The sequence below is a fragment of the Gasterosteus aculeatus genome, chromosome 2, assembly GCF_964276395.1.
Source record: "Gasterosteus aculeatus chromosome 2, fGasAcu3.hap1.1, whole genome shotgun sequence".
Classification (NCBI taxonomy): Eukaryota; Metazoa; Chordata; class Actinopteri; order Perciformes; family Gasterosteidae; genus Gasterosteus; species Gasterosteus aculeatus.
Window position 1 is genome coordinate 8965163 of NC_135689.1, and position 25394 is coordinate 8990556.

General features: G+C 43.4%; 1 protein-coding gene across 6 annotated transcripts in view; it reads right to left on the reverse strand.

The window, feature by feature from the left end:
• Positions 1-459: 459 nt before the first annotated feature.
• The window catches only part of nol4lb (nucleolar protein 4-like b), a 96041-nt gene continuing 71106 nt past the window's right edge, over positions 460-25394 (reverse strand). For 4 of the 6 annotated variants that reach the window (XM_078090551.1, XM_040193237.2, XM_078090553.1 and 1 more), the window contains 6 exons: positions 9426-9898; positions 8942-9124; positions 7657-7845; positions 6579-6692; positions 5718-5949; positions 460-4791 (listed from right to left, as the gene is read on the reverse strand). In XM_078090551.1, coding sequence (XP_077946677.1) covers positions 4544-4791; positions 5718-5949; positions 6579-6692; positions 7657-7845; positions 8942-9124; positions 9426-9898 — 1439 coding nt within the window. In that variant the 3' untranslated portion in view covers positions 460-4543. The remainder of the gene's footprint in view (positions 4792-5717; positions 5950-6578; positions 6693-7656; positions 7846-8941; positions 9125-9425; positions 9899-25394) is intronic. The other 2 variants (XM_078090554.1, XM_040193238.2) reach the window with 2 other exon arrangements.

A 25394-nucleotide genomic window follows, 5' to 3' on the forward strand; every position in this document is an offset into this window, starting at 1 on the left:
AATGAAGACCATCTAGTTGTTTGCAAGCAGAATCAATTGGCACATTTGTTTGCGATATTGACGGGTAAGTCAAACCGTTCACCCGCAGTCAAACAGCCTGCTTGGCTTTCGTCTCTCAAACAGATGCCTCCGTGCACGCGAGTTAACGTAAGCACGGTCAGCGTTATATGCAACTAGTACAAATTTATTTTGGGGTGCACATTTTGCCGTTTGTCGCCCTTTTTTGAATACACGTGAAAAAGTAGTCATCACTGAAGGCAACTTTAGGAATCTGTGGCCTGTTCATACATTTGCAACCTATTGGTTATGGTAACTTATGGCTGTTGTTCTGACGGAAGGATTTGCTTTTTCTTCCAAAGAACACATTTTTTGAGCATCAAGGTTTTCAGAATCAAGAGGCTGTTGGCATTAAAACTTGCTGACAGAGCTTTGACAAAACAACTGATGATTATTCAACGCTTCCAAACCAAGAAGATTTATTCACTGGTTGAGAAGCTCCAGGACACTTCACTTCAGATGAGAGCAAATTAAAACAGACCAAAAGATAAATAAGTATTGAATAAAATATATTTTGTGTAAGGGTTTAAGAATTGTTTTTGTGCAGCTGCTATCAGCCTCCATCTTAAAAGATGAACGATACTGGGCAATAACATGTGACGCAATCAGAATGATGCAATGACAGTTTACTGTATGCGATGTGGATCAACTTCTCTTTGCAAAGTTATTTCTGAGTCCAACTGCGCACGTCTGGAGAATCCAACTACCCCAAAGAATCACCACGATGAGAAACGAGACCCAAAACACTTTGGGTATCGGAGAGAACCAAAAGGATGAATCAGGATGAATCAGGAAGGACGGGACGCTGGCGTCAACAACACGGTGTCGTGTTGGGGGTTGACTCAAACTACATGCTCAACCTACTGCTTAACCTACCCTCCACTAATCATGTAAATAAAGAAACAAAGAAATTGATCTGAGGAAAAAAATTGATCCAAATTGTACCACAGTGAATCCTCTATTTTGAAAGGCAAACACATTTTGGATCTCTTGTTAAATGTGACTTCGGGGACATGATTTCCTTCTCTCCTCCTTTAGTTGAGTCTTATTTTTGCATATCTCTCTCATGTCATTTGGCGATCAGTAGTACACTTTAAACAAAAAATACTGGTTTTGTGGCCAAAAAAACACTGCTTTAAATTCAAATCCAATCATTAATATTTTCAAACTAATGTGAAATTTACAGCGTGGTTCCGACATTGTAAGCAAGCAAACGTTAATCATTTAATGTTTGGGTGGAGGTCTCGCGTGAGTGAAAGGCTTTCAGGGGTTTTACTCTCTGTAGCCAACGGCGCCCGTCATCCAGCGCACAGGATTCAGATTTGATCATCTGACCGTCACCGTGGGCAGAGCCAGTGAACGCTACGATTATCAACTGCATTGCAACATAACAGACACCACATCGCTGTCACGGCTCTCGTCTGACTCGGGGGGTAGGAGGCGAACATGCACAGAGCACCGCCACCCGCTTCACATCAAGACGACTTTACTCAGTGTGCAAAACACACGAGCAAATCTCGGGGACACGACAGTTGAAGCGAGAAGAAACCGCAGTAGAAGCACAATTCACAAGGTGATTCTTTCCAAGTCACGTTTGTCTCTTTGTTAATTTTCTCATCTGGTTCTGTCCAATAAGGGAAACATATGAGAGGCGTTTTGTTAGCAACTGTACCAAGACAAAGCAAAACAAAAAGAAACTGCTTTTTTTTGCAGAGAGAAGACTGTTTTCTTTGTTTGTGTGGCTGGAGCCAGGAGACGATTAGCATAGCTTAGCATACAGACAGGAAACATGGAGAAACCGCTTGGCTGGCCGTGTACCAATGCAACAAAATCATTAAACATGAACTTTAAAGTGAAAAATTACGGGAGGTCATGAGCTTTAACAACCTCCAAGTCAGAGCTAAAGAATTGTCCTGCAAAAAACTGTAAATTGTGTTCTTTGTTTGAATTATAGAGCTATGGAAATAAGGTGTTCATCATTAAGCTTAAGGGCGCAAGTAGTTGGAATTTCAAAATACTTGTGCAGAGACAGGGCAGCCGTTTCTCTCCCATTTCCACTTGTTATAATAAGCTAAATGAATCCACTCCTGCCTCAAGCTTAACAGGTTGCATTCACGTTGGACGGGTGGTATCATTGTCTCGTCTAACTCTCGGACAAGTCGGCTAATAAGAGGGTTTTTCCAAAAATGTAAACTATTTCTTTAACACAGGTCAACAGATTTACTGGAATATCATAGAATATAATGTTCAGCAATGTTCAACAAAAACAACCGTAATAAGGCTCTTCAACAGAGCTGAAAGCCATTAGATGAAGGATTTCATTTGTCTTTTAAAAGGTATATGAAGAAATTCAGTGTCATCTCTCTTTCCATCAGAATCAAATAATGATTCATCATAAAACAAGCCGGTTTTACCAACTGGACCAGTTTGTCCGTTGAGTGGTGTGTAATTGTGGGCCGAGTATAGAGTACCAGAGTGGAGGTGCAAGGCTCCACTAATAAATCCCTCCCTGTTTCCTCCACAGGGAAAAAATATGGGGAGGAAAAAAAGTAACTAAACTAAACTAAAAACTTTTCACAGTTAGAAAGTCACAAAACAAGACAAATCAAGCCCTAGGAAGCAAAAGCAAAGAAACCAACCAGTCTGAGAGACACAGGACGATGAGCGGATGCCGGTGGGAGGGTTTTCACAAAGTCCACCTAAAGTCTTTGTATGGTTTTTGCTTTGTTGTGATGGAGTTGCAGTCAAGGTCGCCGGAGGTCGGTCGGGTTCCCGTGGGGCACTGCGGCTAGCTAACGCCCGGCTTTGTTGAGGTTTCAGGTCTATGGCAGAAGGTCCGGTTTTTGTATAGCAGCAGCAACATGAAAGTTCATCTTTATAATCATAATAACAATAATAATAATAATAACAATGGCCATTTCCAAGTTTAACAAACAAACACAGTAAGACAGAGCAATTCTCCTCTCCCTCTGAAGCCTGGAGCAGACCAGGGAGGGGAGTGATAGGTCCACGAAGGAGAGGTGAAGAGTAGGTCCAATGGAGAGAAGAAGAAGAGGGGGAGATGAGGGTTTTTAACAGAATGATGCTGAGGTTTCATCGGCGTTCTACATTTGTAAGAAAAAAAAAAGAAAAAAAAAGTAGAAGCAGGAGGTCAAACTGCCACCAGTGGTCAACGTTTAACCCACTTTACATTTAAGAAAACCCCTCCCCTTTAAGGACAAAGTCACCTCCTGGAGTAACACACTCCTGTCCACTCTGACTCTTCTCAAGTCTTCAAGATGAACTGATTATTTACAGCAGCACACGAATGAACCTGCACGGATGAAAATAATAAGATTTCAGTGTTTCTTTACATCAGTTCTCGAGTCCCATCGTTTTTTGATATCGCGGGTCTTTGAGCAATATAGTTTGATTCTCGCCCCAAAAGATAGAATCCTTGAAGACATCAAGTGGTAAAGTAGAAGTATACTGGCTTCTGGTGGGAATGTTATTTCATTTGGAGAGTGTGTGTGTGTGAGGAAGTGAAAATGGAATTGGCAGGTCTGATCTGAGGTATTTCCTGGTCCACGTGGCGTCTTGGATGCATAAGTAGCAAGTTGCTCCCTGGGTGAAAGGGGTGAGGAGGATGGGGGATTTAGGGTGAGGTTTCAGGTGAGGAAAAAGTGCTATAGGACAAAGGGAGCTTATATACAAGCGAACACAAAAGGTTTCTCTCCTTTTTTTTTTTTAAACAGAGAATCAACTTTTTTTTTTTTTTCCATCCTGTCGCCCCGCTGCTCTTATGCTCTGTATTTAGTGCTATCTGTTAAGATAAGTCAAACCACTTTGCTTTCTTTCAGCCACTTGGGAAGAGTAAAAAAACAACAAACTTAAAAATGCTCACTGGACTCCAAAAAAAAGATAAAGAAAACTTCAATAAAATCAAAAACACTTGTGATATAACAATAAGCGTCAGTAGTACTAATTCAGGGAGTCAATATTTATTATCCTTTAAATTGTTATGATCGACGCGACAAAATGACATCGCTCCTTCCACGAGACAAACTTCTCAAACCACAGCAGCAGAATCAACAACCTCGCAGCTTTGTTCAAGCTACACTCGTCTTTTCTCCTCCTCCTCTCTTGTTCTTCTCCACACTCTTTTGCTCACAGTGCTGATTGTGACGCGCTTTCAGAGAGGAGGGGGAAGAGATTCCTTCACAGACCATATGCTCCTTTTTATCCAAATAGTTTTCCTTCCTCAGGCAGAATGAATGGAACCAGCGGACTGAGGTTGTGGGAGATTGACCTCCCTCCTTCTATTCCAGTTTCCCACTTTATTCCTCTAGAAAATAAAAAATTGTGGCCACAGTTTCCGAAGGAGGGAACAGCAAAAACTAGAGGTCTGGTGTTACGCTTCCTTAAGAAGAGACGAGGACGCAACACAAAACAAACCAAATGGGAAATGTGTGTGTGTGTGTGTGTGTTCCCCCACGTTTCCCCTGAATCAGTTCTGCTGCAGGATGAGGTTCTCCAACTCGTCTGCAGAGCGTAATAGGAAGGCGGCCGACTCCCTGTAGCCAGCAATCAGCTGACGCACGGCCGTGATCTCCGGTTGGCTCAGCTGGGTTGACGCCCCGCCCCCTCCACCGCCCCCGCTGCCCCGCCCGCCCAGGCTGTTGTTGGTGGAGGCTGAGGAGGTGGAGTTACTGATGTTGGCAGAGGGCACAGATTTCATGCTGAGGTCTGTTGGGCCTAAAGGTTGAGGCAGAGAGGAAGGGGGAAACGGTGAGGGAGGAGGATTGATGAATCGAGAAAAAGGACAGCGGAGAGGAAGGATATTTAAGTAAAACGTGAAATGAAGAGAAGGAGACGGGGAGAGGAGGTGGAAGAACGAAAGATCAGTCAGTTCAAAATGATAAAAGGCCACTGGCATATTAAGCCTTTTATCACTTGTGGTATCATTAAACCTTTAAGCTCAGAGGTGTTGAGAGGAAATGGAAACACTCTATTTAGCTCTAATCAGTTAACACACATGGAGCAAAGCTACGCCACCGCTAACCTGATCAGCGCTCTCTCCCACGTTGATAGAAGGGCAGCAACGCAGCAAGTGCGTAGCAGTAACCTCAGCATCACTGCTGGGTGTTGTACAGGTGTAATAAAACACCCAGCAGTGATACTGGGTGTAGTCTTTAAACTAAAAAATGTATTTCACCAAGACCTACAACTCATTAAGTAGCAGGAACAAACCGATATTTAATGAGACACCAGTTGTTTTTTTGTTATATTAACGCATATTGGCTGCTTTTGTTATTGATCTTGATCTCGTTGGCCAAAGAAGTGTTGTCCCACGTGATTAAATTACAATTTGCTCAAAGGTTATTATGTAATTGTTGCCCAATTTGTCAAAAATAAATACCCTACCTCAGCGCTTGCAAGGCTGTCATACATTATTATCGCTCATGTGAGTTAGCTGCTGCACTGCTATCTGACTGCTCCTTTCCTCCTAATTCATCCCCTAATTACCTGTTCATGATGTTTCTTTCATCACTTTCTGATCTCTTTTTCCTCATCACTGCCTTTTCCTGTTTTGATGCTTCTATCTATGACGTCTTGTCCATCTCCTCTCTCCCATCTCCTCATAAAGATGCTTTTCTTCTGAAACCTACTCCCATCCTCACCGTTGCTCTGACCAGCGGCGCCGGTCGTCAGGGAAACGGGATGTTGCATGGTAGCGCCCAGGCCTGGGAATCCACGGTAACCGTAGCTAAGGCCAGCTCCGTTGATGTAGAGCTGGGAGTCCTGGGAGGCGAAGGCAGATGCAGCCAAGGAGTATGCAGAGTGAGCCAAGGATGCCGGCTCCCTCAGGCCCCCTCCGCCACTAGACGGCTTGTCCAGAGAGATCTGCTCATCCTGAAAGACGCAATTAGAGGGTTTTCTTTTCAAAACGCTGTACAGGAAGCTGTGTGGATTCAAACACAACAGGTATCTAGAACGTAGGACAAATATAATATGCACACATTTGCATATTTTAAGTTTTCAACCAGATTTTAACTACTTCTAACACATACTGTCAATAGAAACATTGTAATTTAGCTGCGTTGTCTCTTGTAAAACAAACCCTCTTTTCCCTTTGGTGCACAAATATAGTGTTTCTTCTGTGAATGATAACTTACTGGATCAGAAAATGTGTCGCTGTGGCTTGATTGTGTTTTGCATTTTTTTGCAATAATTTACTATGCTCAGTGCACCAGATTAACTGTAATTGTTTGGCTGTGTCCATTGCTCATTAACTCTTTGTTTGTTTAACTACAACGCAGGCCTGCAGGTAAGTAACAATTCAGCTATTTCTATCAGTATTTCAGTGATTCTCAATCAACAGGTAATTTGGGACCCCGGACCGACAGAGGGCAGCCTGCTAGCTTCTTAGTTAGTCAACCACTAAACATCAAGTCATTGTATTTCCTTTCACGTATGAATTAGGCTATAAGCACGCATGCACGCACGCACGCATGCATGCACGCACGCACGCACACTCTTACATGATAGACATCAAGGCGCATCCTCTTTGCGGCGTTGCGTGATTCGCTCTCACAGGCGGCGGCCAGGATGTTCTCAGCCATGGCTGAGGTTAAGTGAGGTGGAGTAGGACGGGTCTGTAGAGAACACAATGACATTGAGAAACTAAAGGATTGATTGAATTAGTGTGACAGCGTTATGCCGCCGCACCTAGAAAGGGAATTTACATACAGTAAGAGACTGACTGTGCTATTTACGTTGTAGTTAAATAATGATTTCACTAGACTGAAAGACATGGGATTTACTGAACTGTATTGGGAATGGCAGGATAACTACATAAAGAACATAACTGTTGAAAGACTTTTACTTCTCAACTCTACTTTCATCCATGCAATGAATTCTGGCTTCTGAAATGATAATGGAGGTATGAGAGACTGTTTTGTGCTCTTATGCATGAAAACTGTGATTATAGCAGATAATGCAAAATCGTATCTAAAGGCACATTTTGTCTTTACAGTTTACAGTGAAGGACCCTCACTGATGGCTGTGTATAAATACATGTGTGGTATGACGCTTCACCACTGGGGGGCAGCAGAGACATTTCGATAACTGGCTAATCTTTACAGTTGGTGGGAAGCAGCCTGTCGGCCTGTCACACAATTTCAGTAAAGGTGGGAGGATGGAGGTTCGTTGACAAGATAGCTGCATCCGCTCCAGAAATGTCCCCCACAGGCCGTCTCCGCCATACGGTAATGACTCACTGCCAAAAGTTCCACACACCAGCTTTACAAAGTGTATTGTTCCGAGCTGAAGAAGAAGCAGTGATGACCTTTGACCTCTACATGAGCTATATTGGATGATTCAGATATTCAGCATTTAACGGAAGGGTCAAGCTTTTCTACAGACAGTCAAACAACTTAGTTTTCTTCACCAAGCGAATTTGAACGGCCTTTCATTTATTTTTATAATTCAAAACTGAAATTTATTCTGACATTTCATGGAAAACGGTTGTGAAAATATTCTGACGCTACCCAGCTATTGGTTATTAACAGAAAATATTTCTGTTAAAACACTCTGCTAACAGACTAACAGGCATATTACCTCCATGCCGCTCTTTTTCATGCGTCGGCAGGATTTGAGGTAGGTGCGGATGCGCTTGCGGGCGCGTTCCTGGAATTCTGGGAACTGTCTGCTGCAGGACTCGATGATGGCCTGGATCTTTTCCTTGGGCTGTTTAGATATGGGAACCATCCGATCCAAGTTCTCATCCACAAACAGACGCACAAACATCTGCAGGGAGACAGTGCGGATGTTAAAGAAAACGCAGCTACGGATTTATGCAATGGTAGATTTACTCAAGTACAACTTTGAAGTACCTCTATTCTATCTGAATATTTCAATTTCATATTAGTGTCTAGAACACTTATTTTGACATGATGGTGTAGTATTATTATGCCTTATTAAGGGAAAAAAAAGTTAAAGGGGGAATTTACATTGCAGCAGTATATAAAATAATCAAAATTAGCTCAGACTGTGTCAGCTGCAAGATTAGAGTGATACATGTATTAAATAAATACAGTTATATCCATCCATCCATTGTCTAACCGCTTATCCTGCACACAGGGTCGCGGGGGGGCTGGAGTCCATCCCAGCCAACTTCGGGCGATAGACAGGGTACACCCTGGATTGGTCGCCAGCCAATCGCAGGGCTACACAGAGACGCACAACCATTCACACTCACATTCACACAACTACGGACAATTTAGATTCACCAATTAACCTGATCCCCAGAGCATGTCTTTGGACTGTGGGAGGAAGCCGGAGAACCCGGAGAGAACCCACGCAGACACGGGGAGAACATGCAGACTCCACACAGAAAGGCCACTGGGTGGAATCGAACCCAGGACCTTCTTGCTGTGAGGCAACGGTGCTAACCACCACGCCACCGTGCCGCCCCAAATACAGTTATATAATATATATTATTCAGATTAAATCCTTGTAAAGTTTGTATATGGTTATTAGCGTGATATCTGACAGCAGATGTGTGGATGCCATCATGCCTGCTGCTGGAAACCAACTTCATGAGCGTAGAGAGACTGAACCAAAGAGTGGAAAACAATTAGCTGAAATGCACTAAAGGGCTTTTTAACTGGAGAGTTGGTAGGAAATGGGGAGCTACCCTGCCCCATCACATCAAGTCATTCGATTAATGATAATAAAAAAGCCTTTTTGAGCCCTTTGAGAGTCTTTTGTCTCTATGTGCTTGATGACACTGTTATTAGAAATAGACAGGTCAGGTCTCGAATTGTTGCTCGTTCTGCATATAATGAGACAACTAATGGATCCCAGTGGGACATCATGCACCAACACATTGTATCTGACTCACGTTAAAGGCCTTTAGTCTCTCCGGGTCGACTCCCTCTGTGTCGTTGATCTTGTCGTTGTCGTCGTGGTCATCGTGGTCATCGTCATCATCATCAGGGGCCCCTTGGCGCCCTGTGGTCAGGTCCTCGGCACCCAAGTCCATCTTTACGCTGTCATAACTGCCGCCCGAACTATATTGGGGGGACTAAACACACACATCAGCCAGATTGGTCAGGTAAGTCTTTGCAACCCTTTATATATTTTGAGGTTTATGAAACAGCTTCAGTGCAAACTGCTTTTTACCACAGTACAAGTTTTTCAGAACGCCGACTGATTGACGCAGAATGTTTTTGTTTTGTTATAATTATGGGAAATGATAACATCTGTAATGCCGTTTTTCCATTACAGTCTATTTAAAAAATATGCCTTCATATATATATATATATATATATATACATATATATATATATATATATTCCTTCATATTGTCCATTGTGTGGTCTCACCTTGCCCCCGTAGTCCCTGGCCTCTCTGTCCAATCGCAGCTCGACAGCGTGCGTGTGGGACTGGGAGTGTGTGATGGGAGTGTGTGCGTTGTGTGTGTGCGGCAGGGGCAGAGGCAGGGCAGGGTGCGGAGCCAGGGGAGGTTTGGCGGCCAGCGGGTACTTCCTGCGGAGCTCCTCGGGCGCGCTGGGATGCAGAGCTCCGAGCAGCGCCGCGGCCGCGGCCGACACAGTGACAGGCAGATGTGATGTGGACAGGGGTAGGCGCTGAGGGGGAGGGTCGCTAAGGTTCATTGGCTGCTGGTCCTCGGAAGAGGAGGAGGAGGAAGTGGGCGTGCTGAAGTCCAGCGGGGCTGGGCCGCCGTTCCCGTTGATGACCTCTGCTTCCCCTGCCATGGGGCCATCCGTTACAGCGGAAGAGGGAGGAGTCAGGGTGGGCAGGCCATTTCCACTGCCGCTCTCTGACGAGGAATCCTCTGGAAGGAAAAGGACAGGTTCAATTTCGCAGGTTAAAAAACACTGTGCTGCTGCTGAGCTGTTGGTGCTTATTTCCGGCAGCTGATGAGCACACAGCTGGAGCGATGTGCTTAGAGGGATGTGAGAATGATGGAGGTGTTCTCACATTGACAACAAGCGGGGACAAATATGCATCGCATATTTATAACATCGGTGTGCTATAGGTCATAGAGAAATCTACACATGGAAGTCATTCTGTCAACATGGAAATTCAGGGCCTGAGGTTCAGTCTGCCAAAATCACATATTTCCCCCAATAACCCCAGGTGGTGTTTAGCCAAGCAGACGGGTGAGATGCTACTCTGCCCATGTTTACACATATCCTGCGCCATCATGTGTGACATCAAACACCTCAAATGTCTTTGTTTGTGGTGCACTTTGTATTAGCAAGAATTTAATTCGAATAACTGTTTACTCGGACTGGACCAAGTATTCCACATCTTCACAGCTTTACTTACAACAATTCTAAATCAACATGGGAATACTGTGAAGCTTTTGTTGCAGATAAAGACATGGCCACTCTAATGTAGTTTGTATTATATAGATCGCAGTGGTCTCCAACGTCTGTGAACTGCAAAGATCACAAATCAATCTGTAACCGTTTCCAAAGTTCACAACATGTTTTATCTATTGAAATGATCTGCTTCAATCCATAAGTGTTCAATGCAATCAATTTCTCTGCGATCAAAAACCAATGAGCACATGAGGCCAAATCAATCTGCATGGCTTCAAATGGGTACTATTTTTAGGGGTAATTAAAATGCATCCTTATGTTCTCTATGATTTTGTTGCGTCTTCCATTTTTTTGCTAATTTTTATTTTGCCATATGAACAAAGCCAATAATAAGCAAATCCATATCTTCATCTTTTCCATTGGCCTATAGACCTCAAATGATTCGACATTGTAGATGTAAGATGATGCTTGTGCCTTCAATAGACACATTCCTTTTATAATTGCATGGCTAAAACGGAGTACCCAGCAGATGGCAGGCTTCCTTCATGAGAAAAGCCACATTGGCTTATGGCATTCTTAAAAAAAATGCCTCTGTGTGATGTTTATGAGAGAATTATTTTACCATGCTTTACTGTTAGATTCCATTATGCTGCATTTGTATGGAGCAGAGACACAAAACATAATTAACTAGGAGTCCAATGCAATGCAAGTTGACAGCATCACAAAAGAGAGGCTCAGAAATCCTCATGCACTGACTACACAGTGATATTACCTGTACAAAACCCTCTATTCAACATTGCTTAAGTGGTCGTGTCATTGTGAACATCTCTGTAAGGGAATAATGCAAAGAATAATTCATCAGTACGACAGGAAATGTTTTCATAATAGACAACTCTCACAGCTGGAATGAAATTGGGTGACCGTTATTGTCTTCCTGTAACCAGCAGGACTGTGACAGCGACGACACTGATATGAAATTATTAATAATAATTTCCAAACTGTCTGCTGGTAGGTGAAAAATAATGTGTCCTCAAGTATTCTGAAACCAAGGACTGCTTTCGCCTTCATGGCTACCAGAAACTGTAATGAGAGTGTCCAAGGTAACAATATTGGAGCCTCCAACGCACCGGAGATATATGATTTGTATTATGAGGGAAACGCAGTGAGAGAGAGACGGCATTCGTCAACTATGGAGGCAATAGCTACGGGTTGCGAGGGGCAGTGTCTGTTTATTTGATTTAACTCATCCAGTCTGCAGCCCGACCAGACAATAACACAGTCGACACCCTGCAATATGACAGACGCCCATCCCCCATCACAATATACCATATATATATATATATATATATATATATATATATATATCGCCTCATCATCATCAGTACCAAGCCAGTCTTCCTCCCACTTTATCTGAAAGACAGCAACATTCTAATCATTTGTTTAACCAGGGACGATGGGAGAGCATGAATTTTGTTTATAAGCCACAACCAGCAGAACCAAAACTTTTGCCATTCTCCTACATATTTTGTTCGTAGAGTTACTCCTCCAATATGTTTATTCTAGACCAGTTGTTCCCTATCTGGCGAGTTGGCAAGAAAGTGCCAGTTGAGGGGAAAGAAGTATTCAGGTCAATTACTCAATTACTCAAAAGTATGAATATAAACACTTTTAATCATGTTCTTTACTATTAGAAGTATAAGTACTTATATAGAACATTGGTCATTGACTATATCATGAATTATCACATCAATAAATTGTTGATACTGCTTACACAAAAGTCAGTAGTAAGGTTGTATATTTGCAAGAATATGGGAAACTGCATTTACAACATGTAACATCCAATACCACATGCAATGTGATCCACTGTCTGCCAAAAACCTTTGCATGTAAACTATTGAAACCAAGAATTGCTTGAGTATCTTTGAGAATCGATGATCCATCGAACACATGAAGCCAGGGGTTCACTAGCAAAATGTGTCCGTATTTATTGCTGGAGCAGGTTCATTATCCCTTTGCTCTCTGTCTCTCTCTCTGTATCTCTATTAAGACAGACAGGCTACTAAATGAGTAATCATGGAATAATGGTCTGTGCCAAGCTAGCTGGAAGGCAGGATTGATGCCTGTCCAAATGAATGTTAGGCTTTGTGATCTGAATAGACTTCAGGACTTCAGGAATCCTAGAAAGCTTGACATTTTCCTTTCTTCACAAAGCCACAGAGAGGAAGGATGGGGCCTGCGTGTGACTTCCAATTTTACTCGATTTGTGGTCCACAACATTTGTATGCACTACAATATTTCCTGCATCACAAACACACCAACACATGGGACAGGGTGAGTGGGGAGCTTTTGACGGATGAAGATAGAGAGAAGCTAAATGACACAGAAACATTAAACACGAAAGAGTGAAGGAGAAAGAAGAGAGCACCTCCAGTTGAGGATGATTGGAGGATAGAGAAGGGAAATAAAAGGCCACAGAGGAAGACGAGGTCATTTGAATGAGTCAACAGCACAAGAAACATGCAGAAGAGATGGAGAAAGGGAGTGGGGGCTGTGGATGGTATCGACTGTATCATTCGTTCGGCGGGGGAGGGAGGGGGTGGAGGGAGGGTGGAGCCCAAATTGCTGCATGGAGAGAGAGGGAGAGATGGGTAGAGAGGCACCAGGGTGGGGAAAGGAAGAGAGGGTGATACACTATTGAGGGAGGCACAGCCAGCCAGAAGGAAAGAGGTCAGGAGGGGGGTGGTAGGAGGATGTGGAGGAGAGGCGAGGGAGAGGGTCATGGTTAGGGGGTGGGGGCGGAGGAGAGAGGGGAAAGGATGAGGGAGGATTGAGATGGGGGATGGGACGGTGAAGGGTGAAGAGAGATTAAGTCAAAGGGATGGGCACATGGGAGAGATTTTTAGATGTGCATTATATTTTTTCTCTTTTCGGCTCTCAGTGATATTGTTAGAATATATCCGAATGTATCATACATCTATTTGTATTAGTATATGGTACTATGTTATTAAAGACTACTTCCATGTTGTACTGTGCAGACCATTTGCGGTCATATATTCTTTATTATTACACTTTTGGCCTAGTCATGGTTGTGCCAATAAAGCATGATTTTGAAATAGAGCGATACGGAGTGGAGCATGAGTAAAAAGGGCAATAAGAGGAAGTGAGCCATAGGACCTGGGGCTAAAAAAGCATGGCTTGTATTTATGGGTGTGTAAGAGCTATTCATGCGTAGTGGTGAAGGCCAATCTAATTCCTGCGCCTTGACACAAATCCCCCCCTCAGCAGAGAGACTGCAGCCCCAGCTTCTGCACCCCTGCATGACAGAACCGTGAGGGAACCCGCCTCCCCTCCTCAGATCGCCGTCTCGTCACTCTACCACTAAATCTTTGTTTGTCGACGTATCTTCGGTTTATGTCCACTGAAGCCCTGAAAGACAACTGAAAGAAAACATTATGGAAATAAAATCTCAAAGCTGGCCTAATTTTGGTTCCTCTCTCAAGTGACTCTTTGCCAGGGATATTCTTTCTAAGTTGTTATACTAATATAATTGACTAGTCACACACGTTATGAAGTCAAGAAAGAAGATTTCTTCGGGGGGTTTCGTAATTTATGAAAGCAAGATTGAACTATTGATTTAACATGTTTATCTTAGTTGAGGTTTTTGATTGAATAAAACACCAACATTGCTGCCATGTTGATGACGAATGGGACAGAGGACCTGGATTAGTATTTCGGTTATTGCACGATCTTGACCTATGAACGAAATATCTGTCCAATCAGCATTTTCGCTGAGCATTAGTGAATTTCTAAAAGGAGGTCGGTTAATTGGTTGGTTGCAGGTCCATGGTAGTTTTTGTTAAAATGGAAAATGATACTGCGTAAAAAGAGGTCAAGAAGGAGCATGTAAATGAAAAGAACTGGCCCCAGCACCGGTCCTTGGGGGACCTCACAGTGAACACCTGTTGGAGCAAACCTGGCATCAGCAATACGGACGCAGAAGCGACTGTCTTTCTGGGAGGAGCTTAAACGTCGCATAGCAGTGCCCCTGGTACTAAGCAAGACACCTAATTGCTTCCCGGGCAAAAATGTAAACGCCATGGGTTAAAAATGCAATGTAAGTCGCTTTGGATAAAAGCGTCAGCTAAATGACATGTAATGTAATGTAAAGACTATATTTTGATACTTCAACTTGTTTCTCCGCAAGACACCAGAGATTAAGAGACAAGAAATAAACAACGACAAGCGCTGCACAATGCACCAATTCAAGCATATGACTACAGTGTCTACTGTGTTACACATAACTACATACTCACATTTAGAGTTTGACTGAAGTGATTACATGCTAATTAGTACTGGGAGCAATTAGCTTTGGGATATACTTTAAACAGGTCTCCATAAACACATCCTGCATTTGAATGAAACAATGTTTTGTCAGAGTGATATTGACCAATCCCGTTGGGTGGGCTTTGGTTGCATGCAAGTAAACAGTCAGTGCAGAGAGCCGAAGCCCCAGAACACATTGACTAACTGCCAAAACATCTGACAGCCCATCGGCTTCTTCAGAACACAATTAGCTCCTTATAAGTTAAAAAATAAACTGGACTACTTGTGAAAAATGCAGTCTCGAAATCTATATCCTTTCTTGCATCTCAAGTAGAAGTCAAACTAAAAACAACAAGCATTGTAGGGAAGAGGAATTCTTGGCACTGATATTCTGCACTGTTAAAGGTAAATTGTTGCCTATCATCTGTTGTAATTTTCCTTTAATTGACTCCTCGCTACTGTCCTCTTTAAAAGGAACAAACTACAGCAGCCGACTAAGCCTTCAGAGTGTTTGATGAAACTTGGTGAAGTGTTCCCTTCAGGCTTTCATGACTCAGCACTCGATGACAAGGGTCATTTCTCAAGGCCACAGCAGAGCAAAAGCTAAAATGGGACCTTTCCCTCTCGCTCTACATGACCATCTTCACCCTCGTCCTCTTCCCTTCTCCATCCCTCCCTCCGCTAATTTTTCCAGCACATCTACACCCTTCTCCCCTTCCTCGTCCCACCCCTCTTTCCTTCACCCACTCTTCTCTCACCAATCCCTCTTGTTCAGTCTCTGGGTAGGAATGTTGTGACTGTGATGCATGGCGGTCTTTAGTGTTTTCCCTGCAGCCTGGACAGGTACCAGGTGTGTTAAAGGGGTCAAATGTCTCCCCGCGTCAAGGACAACCACAGCGCATGTTTGTAGGGCTAAAAGAAAGTGTGTCCCCCAAGAGACGCAGAACAAGTGCATCACGACTTTGACAGTCAGTAATTGCTCAATCCGTAATTGACGTGTCATCGAGGGTGCTGCATCAGCTAAAATGGCAGGACACATCTCTATCAATGTGTGTGTGTAAGGCATTGAACGTGGAATGGGAGTGTGTCCAAGAGCAGGTGTCACGTTGCATGTTGTGTGTTTCCGTGTTCATGGTGTGCAAACTGTTGTAATAACCGCCGAGCTGTGAGCTCAGCGCCGGGTGTGTAAATGTGCGCGACCCTTCACTTCACTCTTGCCAATATTGTCACTGAAATGAATGTGAGGATGAGAAACAACACATCGGGGTGAAAAGGCACAAAGGTCATCAGCCTGCTGGCACCAAGTTAATTATGTGAACATGAGGACGAAGACTAGGCTGTGACCTAAGTACCCAGCTGCACCGTGTCTGGTCAGTGCGCTTAATTGTAATCCCATTATTTCACAATTCTGGGATTTTGAAGGTTTATCTATGGTCCCAGTCATATTTGTTATTTAATTGTTTAACTGGCTATGCTTCATTTGAGTCAAAAAGTGGAAGACTGCTTGAGTTCATAACCTAAACCAAGTCCCATGAGGAAAAGGGTGGTGAAGCCCAGTTAGAAACTGGATCAAACGTGTCAAAACTGCCCAAATATGAGATTGAAACACATTTGGAAAAACATTTGCAGTCAATAACCATGTTTGTATTGAGGAATCCAATAAGATGATTTATTATGTAGGCGCACACTTATTTAGAGGCTTCTACACAATCTAATGCTACAGTTCAGTTAGTCCGTCCCATGATGTTATACAGCATGAGTAATTGTTTCACAATTTTTATTTTGTAGGGGAGGTATGGTTTGATGCCCAAAACCAAATGGGTTGTAAATAAATCAAGATAATCATTAGTATGAAAGTATTTCTTTTAGATTTTTGAAACAAATGTTGAGTATAAGAAATTAAAAAAAAATAGTTTAGAGCAGGAAAAAGCCAATATACGATTAATCTACTGATGGACCTTGTTATTTGTGTGGAGCATTTATGTAGAATGTCGATGTACATTCCTGTGTGACTGATGGTGGTTACGCATCCAACGGACACTATTGGATTCCGGTTCCACCGCTAACAAACGTCCCATCTACAGCCTAAATATCAAACACGCACTGACAATACTGTGAGGCTCTGTGGAGCAAAGCAGCCACCGAACGGTACACATTAAGTCCAACCACCGTCATATCTAATCAGACAGAAGATCCACGTCCCTGTGAGCTTGAGAGCCGGGGCCCTTTAATTAAAGAAGGAGACATATATCACCTGAGTGTAGCTCTGAATGGGAGCAAAGCAGCCCATTTCAATCGATGTGATTTAATAATAGTCACAAGATATTTTACAATTCAGCCATACACAGGAGCGAAAGCAACAAATCAATGTCCCTATTGTAGTGATGGGGGCATTTGTGCATTGATTTACATAGGGCATATCAAAAACTGTGGCATTAATTAAGCAGATTGTTTTTTTAATGCGCAGCTGATCTAAACAGAAGGGGGAGGTTGGGGGAGGGTGTGTGTGTGTGTGTGTGTGTGTGTGTGTGGGGGGGGGTCATCTCCATTTATTTCTACTCGTCTGTTTCTCGTCTGCTTTTTCATTTTTTCCCCCCGCTCCGACTTTTCTTTTTCACCCGGAAGCTTTCTTTATCGACTCTGTAATTCAACCCAAGAAATCATATGAGAGCAAAAATGTTTTAAATGTCGTAAGTAATAACTTACAGATCCTCCTTGACTCAATAGACAGCAGGTTGCCTGATGCCAAGATTGAACAAACTAGCTTTGTGTGCACTCCATTTACTATAACAAATGTAAAAAAAAAGAGAGGGTTGCCCTCAACATGCAGCATGACTGTGTGTGTGTGTGTGTGTGTGTGTGTGTGTGTGTTTGCTCCCATTGTGCATGTGAATAGAAAGGTTTGTCCGATTCTGGGTCCGTCCCACTGCCCACATTTTATGACCTTTTTCTGCCTTTTGCTGTGCGCGTATGTGTGGGTGTCTGTATGCAGTTTGTGCGTCACTCAGTCACATGAACAAATGGTAGAGGATGAAGCAACAACCTCGGGGAGAGCAGAGCACCCCGACCTTTGTCTGTTTCAAACAAATTGCTCTTTTTTTTTTACCATTACCGGAGAACAACCGGTTTCAAGTTTTATGATGTTTGATGATAAGTGTAACAATAACTATTCACCTCCTATCGAGGCTGAAAGTTATTCATTTTGCTGCGTATTGGTGAGGTCACACAGGGCCTCTACAGCTCTCAGCTCAAATTCAAGAGTTTACGATATCTGTTACAGCATCTTCAATTGAACCTGTGACGAGGGAAAAGCATCAACGCTTTGAAGAGATTCAGTGGGGAGAGTCTGTTTGATTGCGGTTGTGGACAGGTGTCTTTTATAAAGGTGCAGTTAATACAGGTAATGAGTGGAGAACAGGAGGGCTTCCTAAAGACAAACTAACAGGTCTGTGAGAGCTGGAATTCTTACTGGTTGGTAAGCGATCAAATACTTACGGTCACGCAATAAACTGCAACATAATCTTTTAAAAGTCATACAACAAGGTTTTCTGGAATTTTGTTTTAGATTCTGTCACTCTGAGTTACCTATGATAAAAATGAATCTAAATGCTTGTGGGCAAGTGGGAAAACCTGAAAAATCGGCAGTGTATCAAATACTTGTTCCCCCCACTGTAGTGGTGCTTGAGTTGTTGTTCTTTTTTTCCCACATTCGTGGTGTTGAGTTCTATGATGTGAAAATTCAGACACCAAACTCTTGCAGAAAAGACGATCATGTTAAGGAGGACTATGTTGAGCATTGATATTTGGCGTATAGGCCTCATCAATAACGCATAAAGGTGGATGGATTCTATGGCATTTAAAACGCTCTATGAGCAAATGGCCGCACAGGTCTCAGATGAGCAGACCGCACACTATAATTCAATCATTTTCATATCTTTACATATAAATATCCAAAATAAATATTTAGCAGTTTGGAGTTCTTTTAGTTGGGCTTCTAGGACCAGGTTGGCTACTTTTGATTTATTTTCCAAAGTTAAGTGCCACTACTTGGGTCTGTAGCAACTAACTGATATTGAAAACAACAACAGACATTTGGTGCTTTTCACATTTCTAAAATTAACTGTCAGCTATTAAGAGCACTGAATCGATTTCAGTGTCATTAGCAGGCTCGGCAATGCTGAGTAGACTACAGAGGAAGAAGGAGGAGGGGGGGAGGGGGAGGAGAGACAGAGGGTAGGTGTGGGGGTGAGATCCATTAATGAGAGAAAGAGGAGAAAGGCAAGAAAAACTGAGAGGGTGAGTAGAGGAAGGCTGCGGGAAAGAAGCGCATGAATATGGGACTAAAGATACAGTTAACCTAAGGGTGGACAAAAAAAGAGAGAAGACGAGGAATCCAAATAAATGAGATGAGATGCTAAGGTGGAGGGGACAGAAGGGAAAAATAAAAGTATCAACAGAGATAAAGAAGCGAGAGGAACATTGATCGAGAGAGAAAAATGAGTCTGGGTCAGAGGGATGAACAAAGGAGCAGGCGGGAGGGGACAAGCGGGACGGGTGGAAGACTGGATGGAGGGTTATAAGGGTGTTTGTGGGTCTAATGGGGCATTCCCTGTCGGCTTTTTTATTTGTGGCTTCACTGCGCAGTGACAGCAAGAGTCCCCCCCCCCCCCCCCCCCCCACCCCTTTTCTCCTCAAAGGAGCTAACCTGAGTAAGAGCGGTAACAGATGCTAATTCCTTCACTCCCCCTCCTTCTCCGACCTCCCCCCTTACCTCCTATCCCAAGGGATGGAGAGCCAAGGGGAGGTTGTGGCAGAGGAGGAGGGAAGAAGGAAGGGACGGGGTGGCGGTGATGGTGGAGGGGAGCAGAAACAAGCCGGCGACTCCCCCATGTGGGATTAGAATGGATTATCCCGGTAAGACGCAGCACGAGCTGCTTGGTAGCGCTCAGTGCCTGCATGTCACACCGCACCGTATGGCCCTGCCCGCCATGGCAACAACCCACCTCTGACACACACCCACACCCCCACACACACTCACACACACACACACACACACACACACACACAAAGATGCTGGTGTTATCCTGAGCTTGCTGCTGAGGATCTCTATAGACGAAACCAGCTATTCAAGGACATCCCTTTGGCTCTGGGAGAGTGTGACGGTTGTATGTTGTTCTGTATTCAAATGGTGAGATTTCTGGATGATATATGCAATATTATTGTGAAAAAAAGATGGGACATGAAGAGCAGGAGGAAGAGGTGTTATGTTGGACTGTAAACAGTACATGCACATTCCTACAGGAGCCTTATATGGTACAGTATGCAGACACATTCTTTGCACAGAAGGGGGTGGGGGGGGCCGATGAGAGAGAAGACTAGCGGGAGGTAAAGCTGCCTCCTGCAGTGTGCGTGTCCTCTACTGTCTTTTAGGTGTCCTCCCATCACCAGCGAGTCTCTGTGTTGATTGTTCACCAGCATGGAGCCTACAGAGGGCCATCTGGACGCCGCACACATACACACACGCTCATTATGCATGTATGCAAAAGCACGTGCATCTATTTATTGTGAAACCTACACACACCCTAACCACCCAGATTTCCCTGGACACACGCTTCAAGCGACAGATAATCGCTCCTTGGTATAAAGTCAAGTTGTGAAGAACGGACACAACCAAGCCCTGTGCAGTAGAAACTGTGACTCTGTGGCAGATCGATGATATCTCTGCAGAGAGGGCAAGTTTGTAAAGTGATAGCTAAAAGTCTGATCAATTTGAGAGAGCAAGATGGATAGTGAGAGATAAAGTCAGAGGCCTGCTCTGATCGCTGCTTTCAAAGCAGCTGTAAACTGCAGCTGCAGAAGAGAACCAGTGGTGACCACATTTCCTAAAGTGAGGGCAGTAAGTCAGCCAGTGATGCGCCTCATGTAGCTCATGTGATGAATAACAGGAGGTGACACTGTCCCCTTTGCCCCTGGGGCATAGATTTATGCATTCGAAAAGTCGCAGCGGGGGAGACAGCAGTGGAAAATGCAAAAAACACTCACAAGTTTACAAATTGTAATATATAACCAAACTTAACATAGAGAAATACATTCCGTCTGATAACAATCATAATAAAAAAACAACTTGTATAGTTGCTTAACAAAAGTGGCAACACATTCCAACAAGGTCAATTAAATGTGAGAGAAACAGAGAAAAGATCCACAAAAATGACTTTTGTCCAGGAAGGAGGCAAACACTGCCAATGTACATCCATTGCAGGGGCCTGGTAGAGCCTGGTACTGTGTGTGTGTGTGTGTGTGTGTGTGTGTGTGTGTGTGTGTGTGTGTGTGTGTGTGTGTGTTACAGCTGGCTAGACGCTGGAGCGAACACTGGTCAGGAGGAGGGACAGAGAGGTTCCCACCTGGTTGTTACTGGCAGAAACAAAAAGCTGTGCCTCTCCATCGTTTTGTGGGCCAACAGCTCTATTTTCCTGAGGTCATTCTGCTTGTCATTTGCACTAAAACATGGCAGTGTTATTGTAGCTAAACGATGCTGTGGCCGTATTAGTTTTATTTAACCAGGCTCCCCAAAGTTTTGCTCTGCCATAAAAGTTTATACAGCATCAAACACCAATCCGTCCAAAAGCAATATTATAGGAGAATACATATACCAATTTCATTGTGGGTATTTCTGCATAAAGAGTCAACACTTTCCAATAGTTTTTAGTGATGTAAACATTGGCTTGTGTGTGTGTGTAAGACGGCTCCTCAGTATAAAGGTCAGGAGGGCAGAATACGAGGCTGGTACAGTCAGCAGAGAAGAAACAAAGACCCAGCTGTCACAGCCTGGCACTGCTTACACACACACACACACACACACACACACACACACACACACACCCCTAAACCTAACTCCTTCTCCTCCTTTAATTACATAGAAATCAAGTCAGTGTTTGCCCTAGGTTTACAACCTCTGTGTGTGAAGGGGGGGTGTCTGTATTGGAGTAGCTGATGTATGTCTAGTGTTAATTTCAATTAGGCAAACGTTGAGATTTCGGGGTAGAACATGTTTTTTGCTGTACACATACTGTATTTGGCCTGGCCATTGACCAGATATTAGCATTAATTGTCTTTCAGTGGGAAAATGCTTGGTGATGTTATCAATTTAAATTCTTGGCAGGTCTCCAAAGTGACACTAAAAACATGTGGATGTGCGATTACTGCAATGAGTCAATTACAAAAGCGAAATGAGCCGAATGCTGCGCGGCTTGCAAGGGAAGCCGGCATCAGTTCTTAAAGCGAGGATGGAATTCATCATCTCAGGTGAGGAGGATAATGAGGTGAGATAATAGCTGTCATGCTGTAATCCAGAATCAGCCCTCTGCAGCAGAGTAATGCAGGATCCGGGCACTCAGTCAAACAGCTATTGGGACGGGATGAGCACAGCGCCAGCTAGCCACGATGCCAGCGTGACACAATGCAGCGCACACAGGCTGCCCACAAGGCACATAAACACTCACAAACACTTCTTGTTTTCTCCTCCGTCATCCCTCTCTCTCTCTCTCTCTCCATCCCTGTGACCTTTCACCCACTTCTCTCTCTAATTCACTGCTGTCCAACATCCTTGGTGGCTCTGGGCGAGCGGGCTGATGCAACCGTCGGAGGCCTGCAGGGGAGGATGCCTCTCTGCCGGGACAGAGGGGACAGTGTCTCCCTGCAATCTGAAATGTATTTTCCCTGACACACCCCGTGGACAGCTGACGTCACCTTCAGGCTGGGAAAGTACCACAAGTCATGCGATGGGAAAGTACTGCCAGCGACTTTTCAGCTCTACTGAACCTTCTCGCCAAAACACATTCTCAGTTTCAACGGTTTCGTCAATGGCCCCCCCGCTCCAAACTATGGCGCTGTAGGTAAAATTCTAGTCAGTTTCAGATGTTTCCGGGATGGTGTGTCACTCTCAGCTGGATCTTTTCAAATTAAAGTTCCGTGTTCACTGTACAATTTCTGGTGGATACAGGCAGTCAGCTGGTAGTGTGGTCGCCTCACAGCAAGCAGGTCCTGGCATTCGGAGTTTGCATGTTCTCCCCATGTCAGTACTCCGGTGCTCCGGCTTCCTCGCACAATCCAAAGCTGTTGCTCTGGGGGGGGGTAATTGGTCACTCTAAAAATCGGCATAGAAGATGACTGACCGACGGGCTGTCAGGGTCTTCTAAAAATAAACTACCAACATAAGTTTGCCTGGATTTTAGATTCATGTATGCAAAAAAAGATTTAGTGAGGCATAAGAAAAGCTTGTGATTTGGGTCAAAATAAGTGCGTTTGTTATATGAAAAAGCTAAAATCAGGTTGTATAGGTCAACATTGACCTGATTTGACATGGGACATGAACGCAGCAGTGTTAATTTTGGCAGCTATTTTTGATTTAGTCTTAGTCTTTCAATGAAAATGCACATTAGTTTCATAACATTTTAGTCTTGTTTTAGTCGACAAAAATGAATTACATGTTAGTCCAGTTTTAGTCACATTTAATAGCCATATTGTAGCAGGTGTATCAAAAGCCTCCACCGGTCATGTGTGTTCGCGCATCTATGTTGCTTAGTAACGAGCGTACGGTGGCGGAGGCGCTTTAACACCGTCTTCTCACGATGTGGCGTGTGAACTATAGTTGAAATCCGTGTGCATGTCAAGCCCTGACTAGAAGTAAGTTTCCATTTAAGTGCTAATAAAATTGAAATTAAAAAAAGTATTGTGACTTCGTCAATCACAAACATTTCCGTCTCGTCTCGTCAGTGAAAGTTAGAATAGATTTAGTCGTAGTTTTTATTTTCAAAGATCCGCTTCAGTCTCGTCTTAGTCTCATGGGAAAAAAAAGGTCCTTAACGAACATTTTGCGGCATAGTTTTTGTCGACAAAATTAACACTGGAACGGGTGAAAGTCAGTGGTTGTTGAAGCATACGTCTACTCTGACCACTACTAATGAATTACTTTTGTGCATATTTATATTTATTAATGTATTATCATCATTTGTAATAGATCAGAAGGAAATAACGGGGGTTGGATGAGAACGAACAACAGAAAACAGTTTTACTCTTCTTAAATGAAATGATGGGCAGATACAGAATCCTATTGAATGGTCTGATGAGAGGCCTTGAACATAACTTCCTCACACACACCGCAGGTGAACGGACGACAGCAGCGGGAGAAAGAAAAGGAACGAAGAAAGGCGAGAGAGACAAAATTAACTGAACCGACTATAATTTCTTTTTCTCCAAAATCATTCCATTGAATTCAGCTTTGTCAACAAAACATGAGTGAGAAAAACTCATTTTCTATATCCACTCAGATCATGATTAGCATAAACATTCCTAGCTCCTTTTGTTACTTAAATGTTAATCCAAGGCGCTGTTTTATATTTCACTGCTAAGGAGTCACGATGGAAAACATCAGCATTCAAATAAGCACAAAACAGGAACATTTCATTGGACATAACAATGAGTTATGTGTACAAGTAAACTCCATCCCGTATGGGTGCAATTAGCTTTAATTTAGTGTTCAAGTATAAAAATGAAACTGACTTCATTATAAGACTATGACAATGCGATAATATGAGACGTGTCTCCGGTAGAGATGAACCTCCAGAGAATTATCAGCTTCATGCAGCTTGTCTTCTCAGAGATCTATGGTGAGTTTCTGCTCATTGTTTAGCGGCCACAGTCGTGGGCAGAATTATTCTAATGTTTTTTGTTCAAACAAGGTAATTTCCTTGCATTATAAAGTATTTCAGCGAAAAATTGTAACCTAACATGAATTCAGGTATTTCAAAAGGCTTTCTAGAAGGAAAAAAACATATTTGAACATCTAATTAGAACGGCAATTATCGCGTCTCCATTAGTATTAGAACCACTTAATTCATGTTAACACCTCACTAGAGGATCGAAGCCAATTCTAGAACGTGGAGGTAAGACACAGCAGACCACTGATGCCTCAGCCATCACCAGAGCGGCATGAGACACAAATCCGCCATTTTTAAATAGCCACGGCACTGTTAATAGCGGCAACAATTTTTCAAATGGCAGTACGCCAAACTAAAGCACACATTACTTCTACTGTGGCATATAATGGACGAGATGCAAACTTTCCTCTGTTTTGTTGCCAATTTAAGGGTTCAACAAGTGTCCGGTTGAAGATAGTGTTTTACGGGCCGTTGCTGTGGCATCCAGCTGAGAAACACGCCTACAACTAAGGGGGCGGGTCTCCATATATGAAACACCGTATAGAGAAAAGAACCCGTTACCAAGTATGAGCCCAGTTGAGCCGCAGGGGCGGATTCATTGTCACGCATCATATGCAGCAGATTCCTCCTGCTGATGGGCATCCCAGGCTGAGCAGATCAATCTCATTGCTTAATGATACGTCATCCTCCGTAGCAACTCCCTCCTGCCACTCAGAGAAACTGAGAGCGAGACCACACACACAAAAATCATGTAACACGCACACACACATGTGAACCAAACAAGGACAGAATCTGCATAGTTTGGACTTAATAAATAAGACAGATTTGAATAATCATAAAGGTTCAAGATATTGTTACGGCACGCAATCCTGGTGAGATGTGAAATGTTGCTCAGTCATACAGAGCTACCGACAGCAGACGGGTACTCTTTTATTTGGATTCCACAATTTACTGTTAAATTACT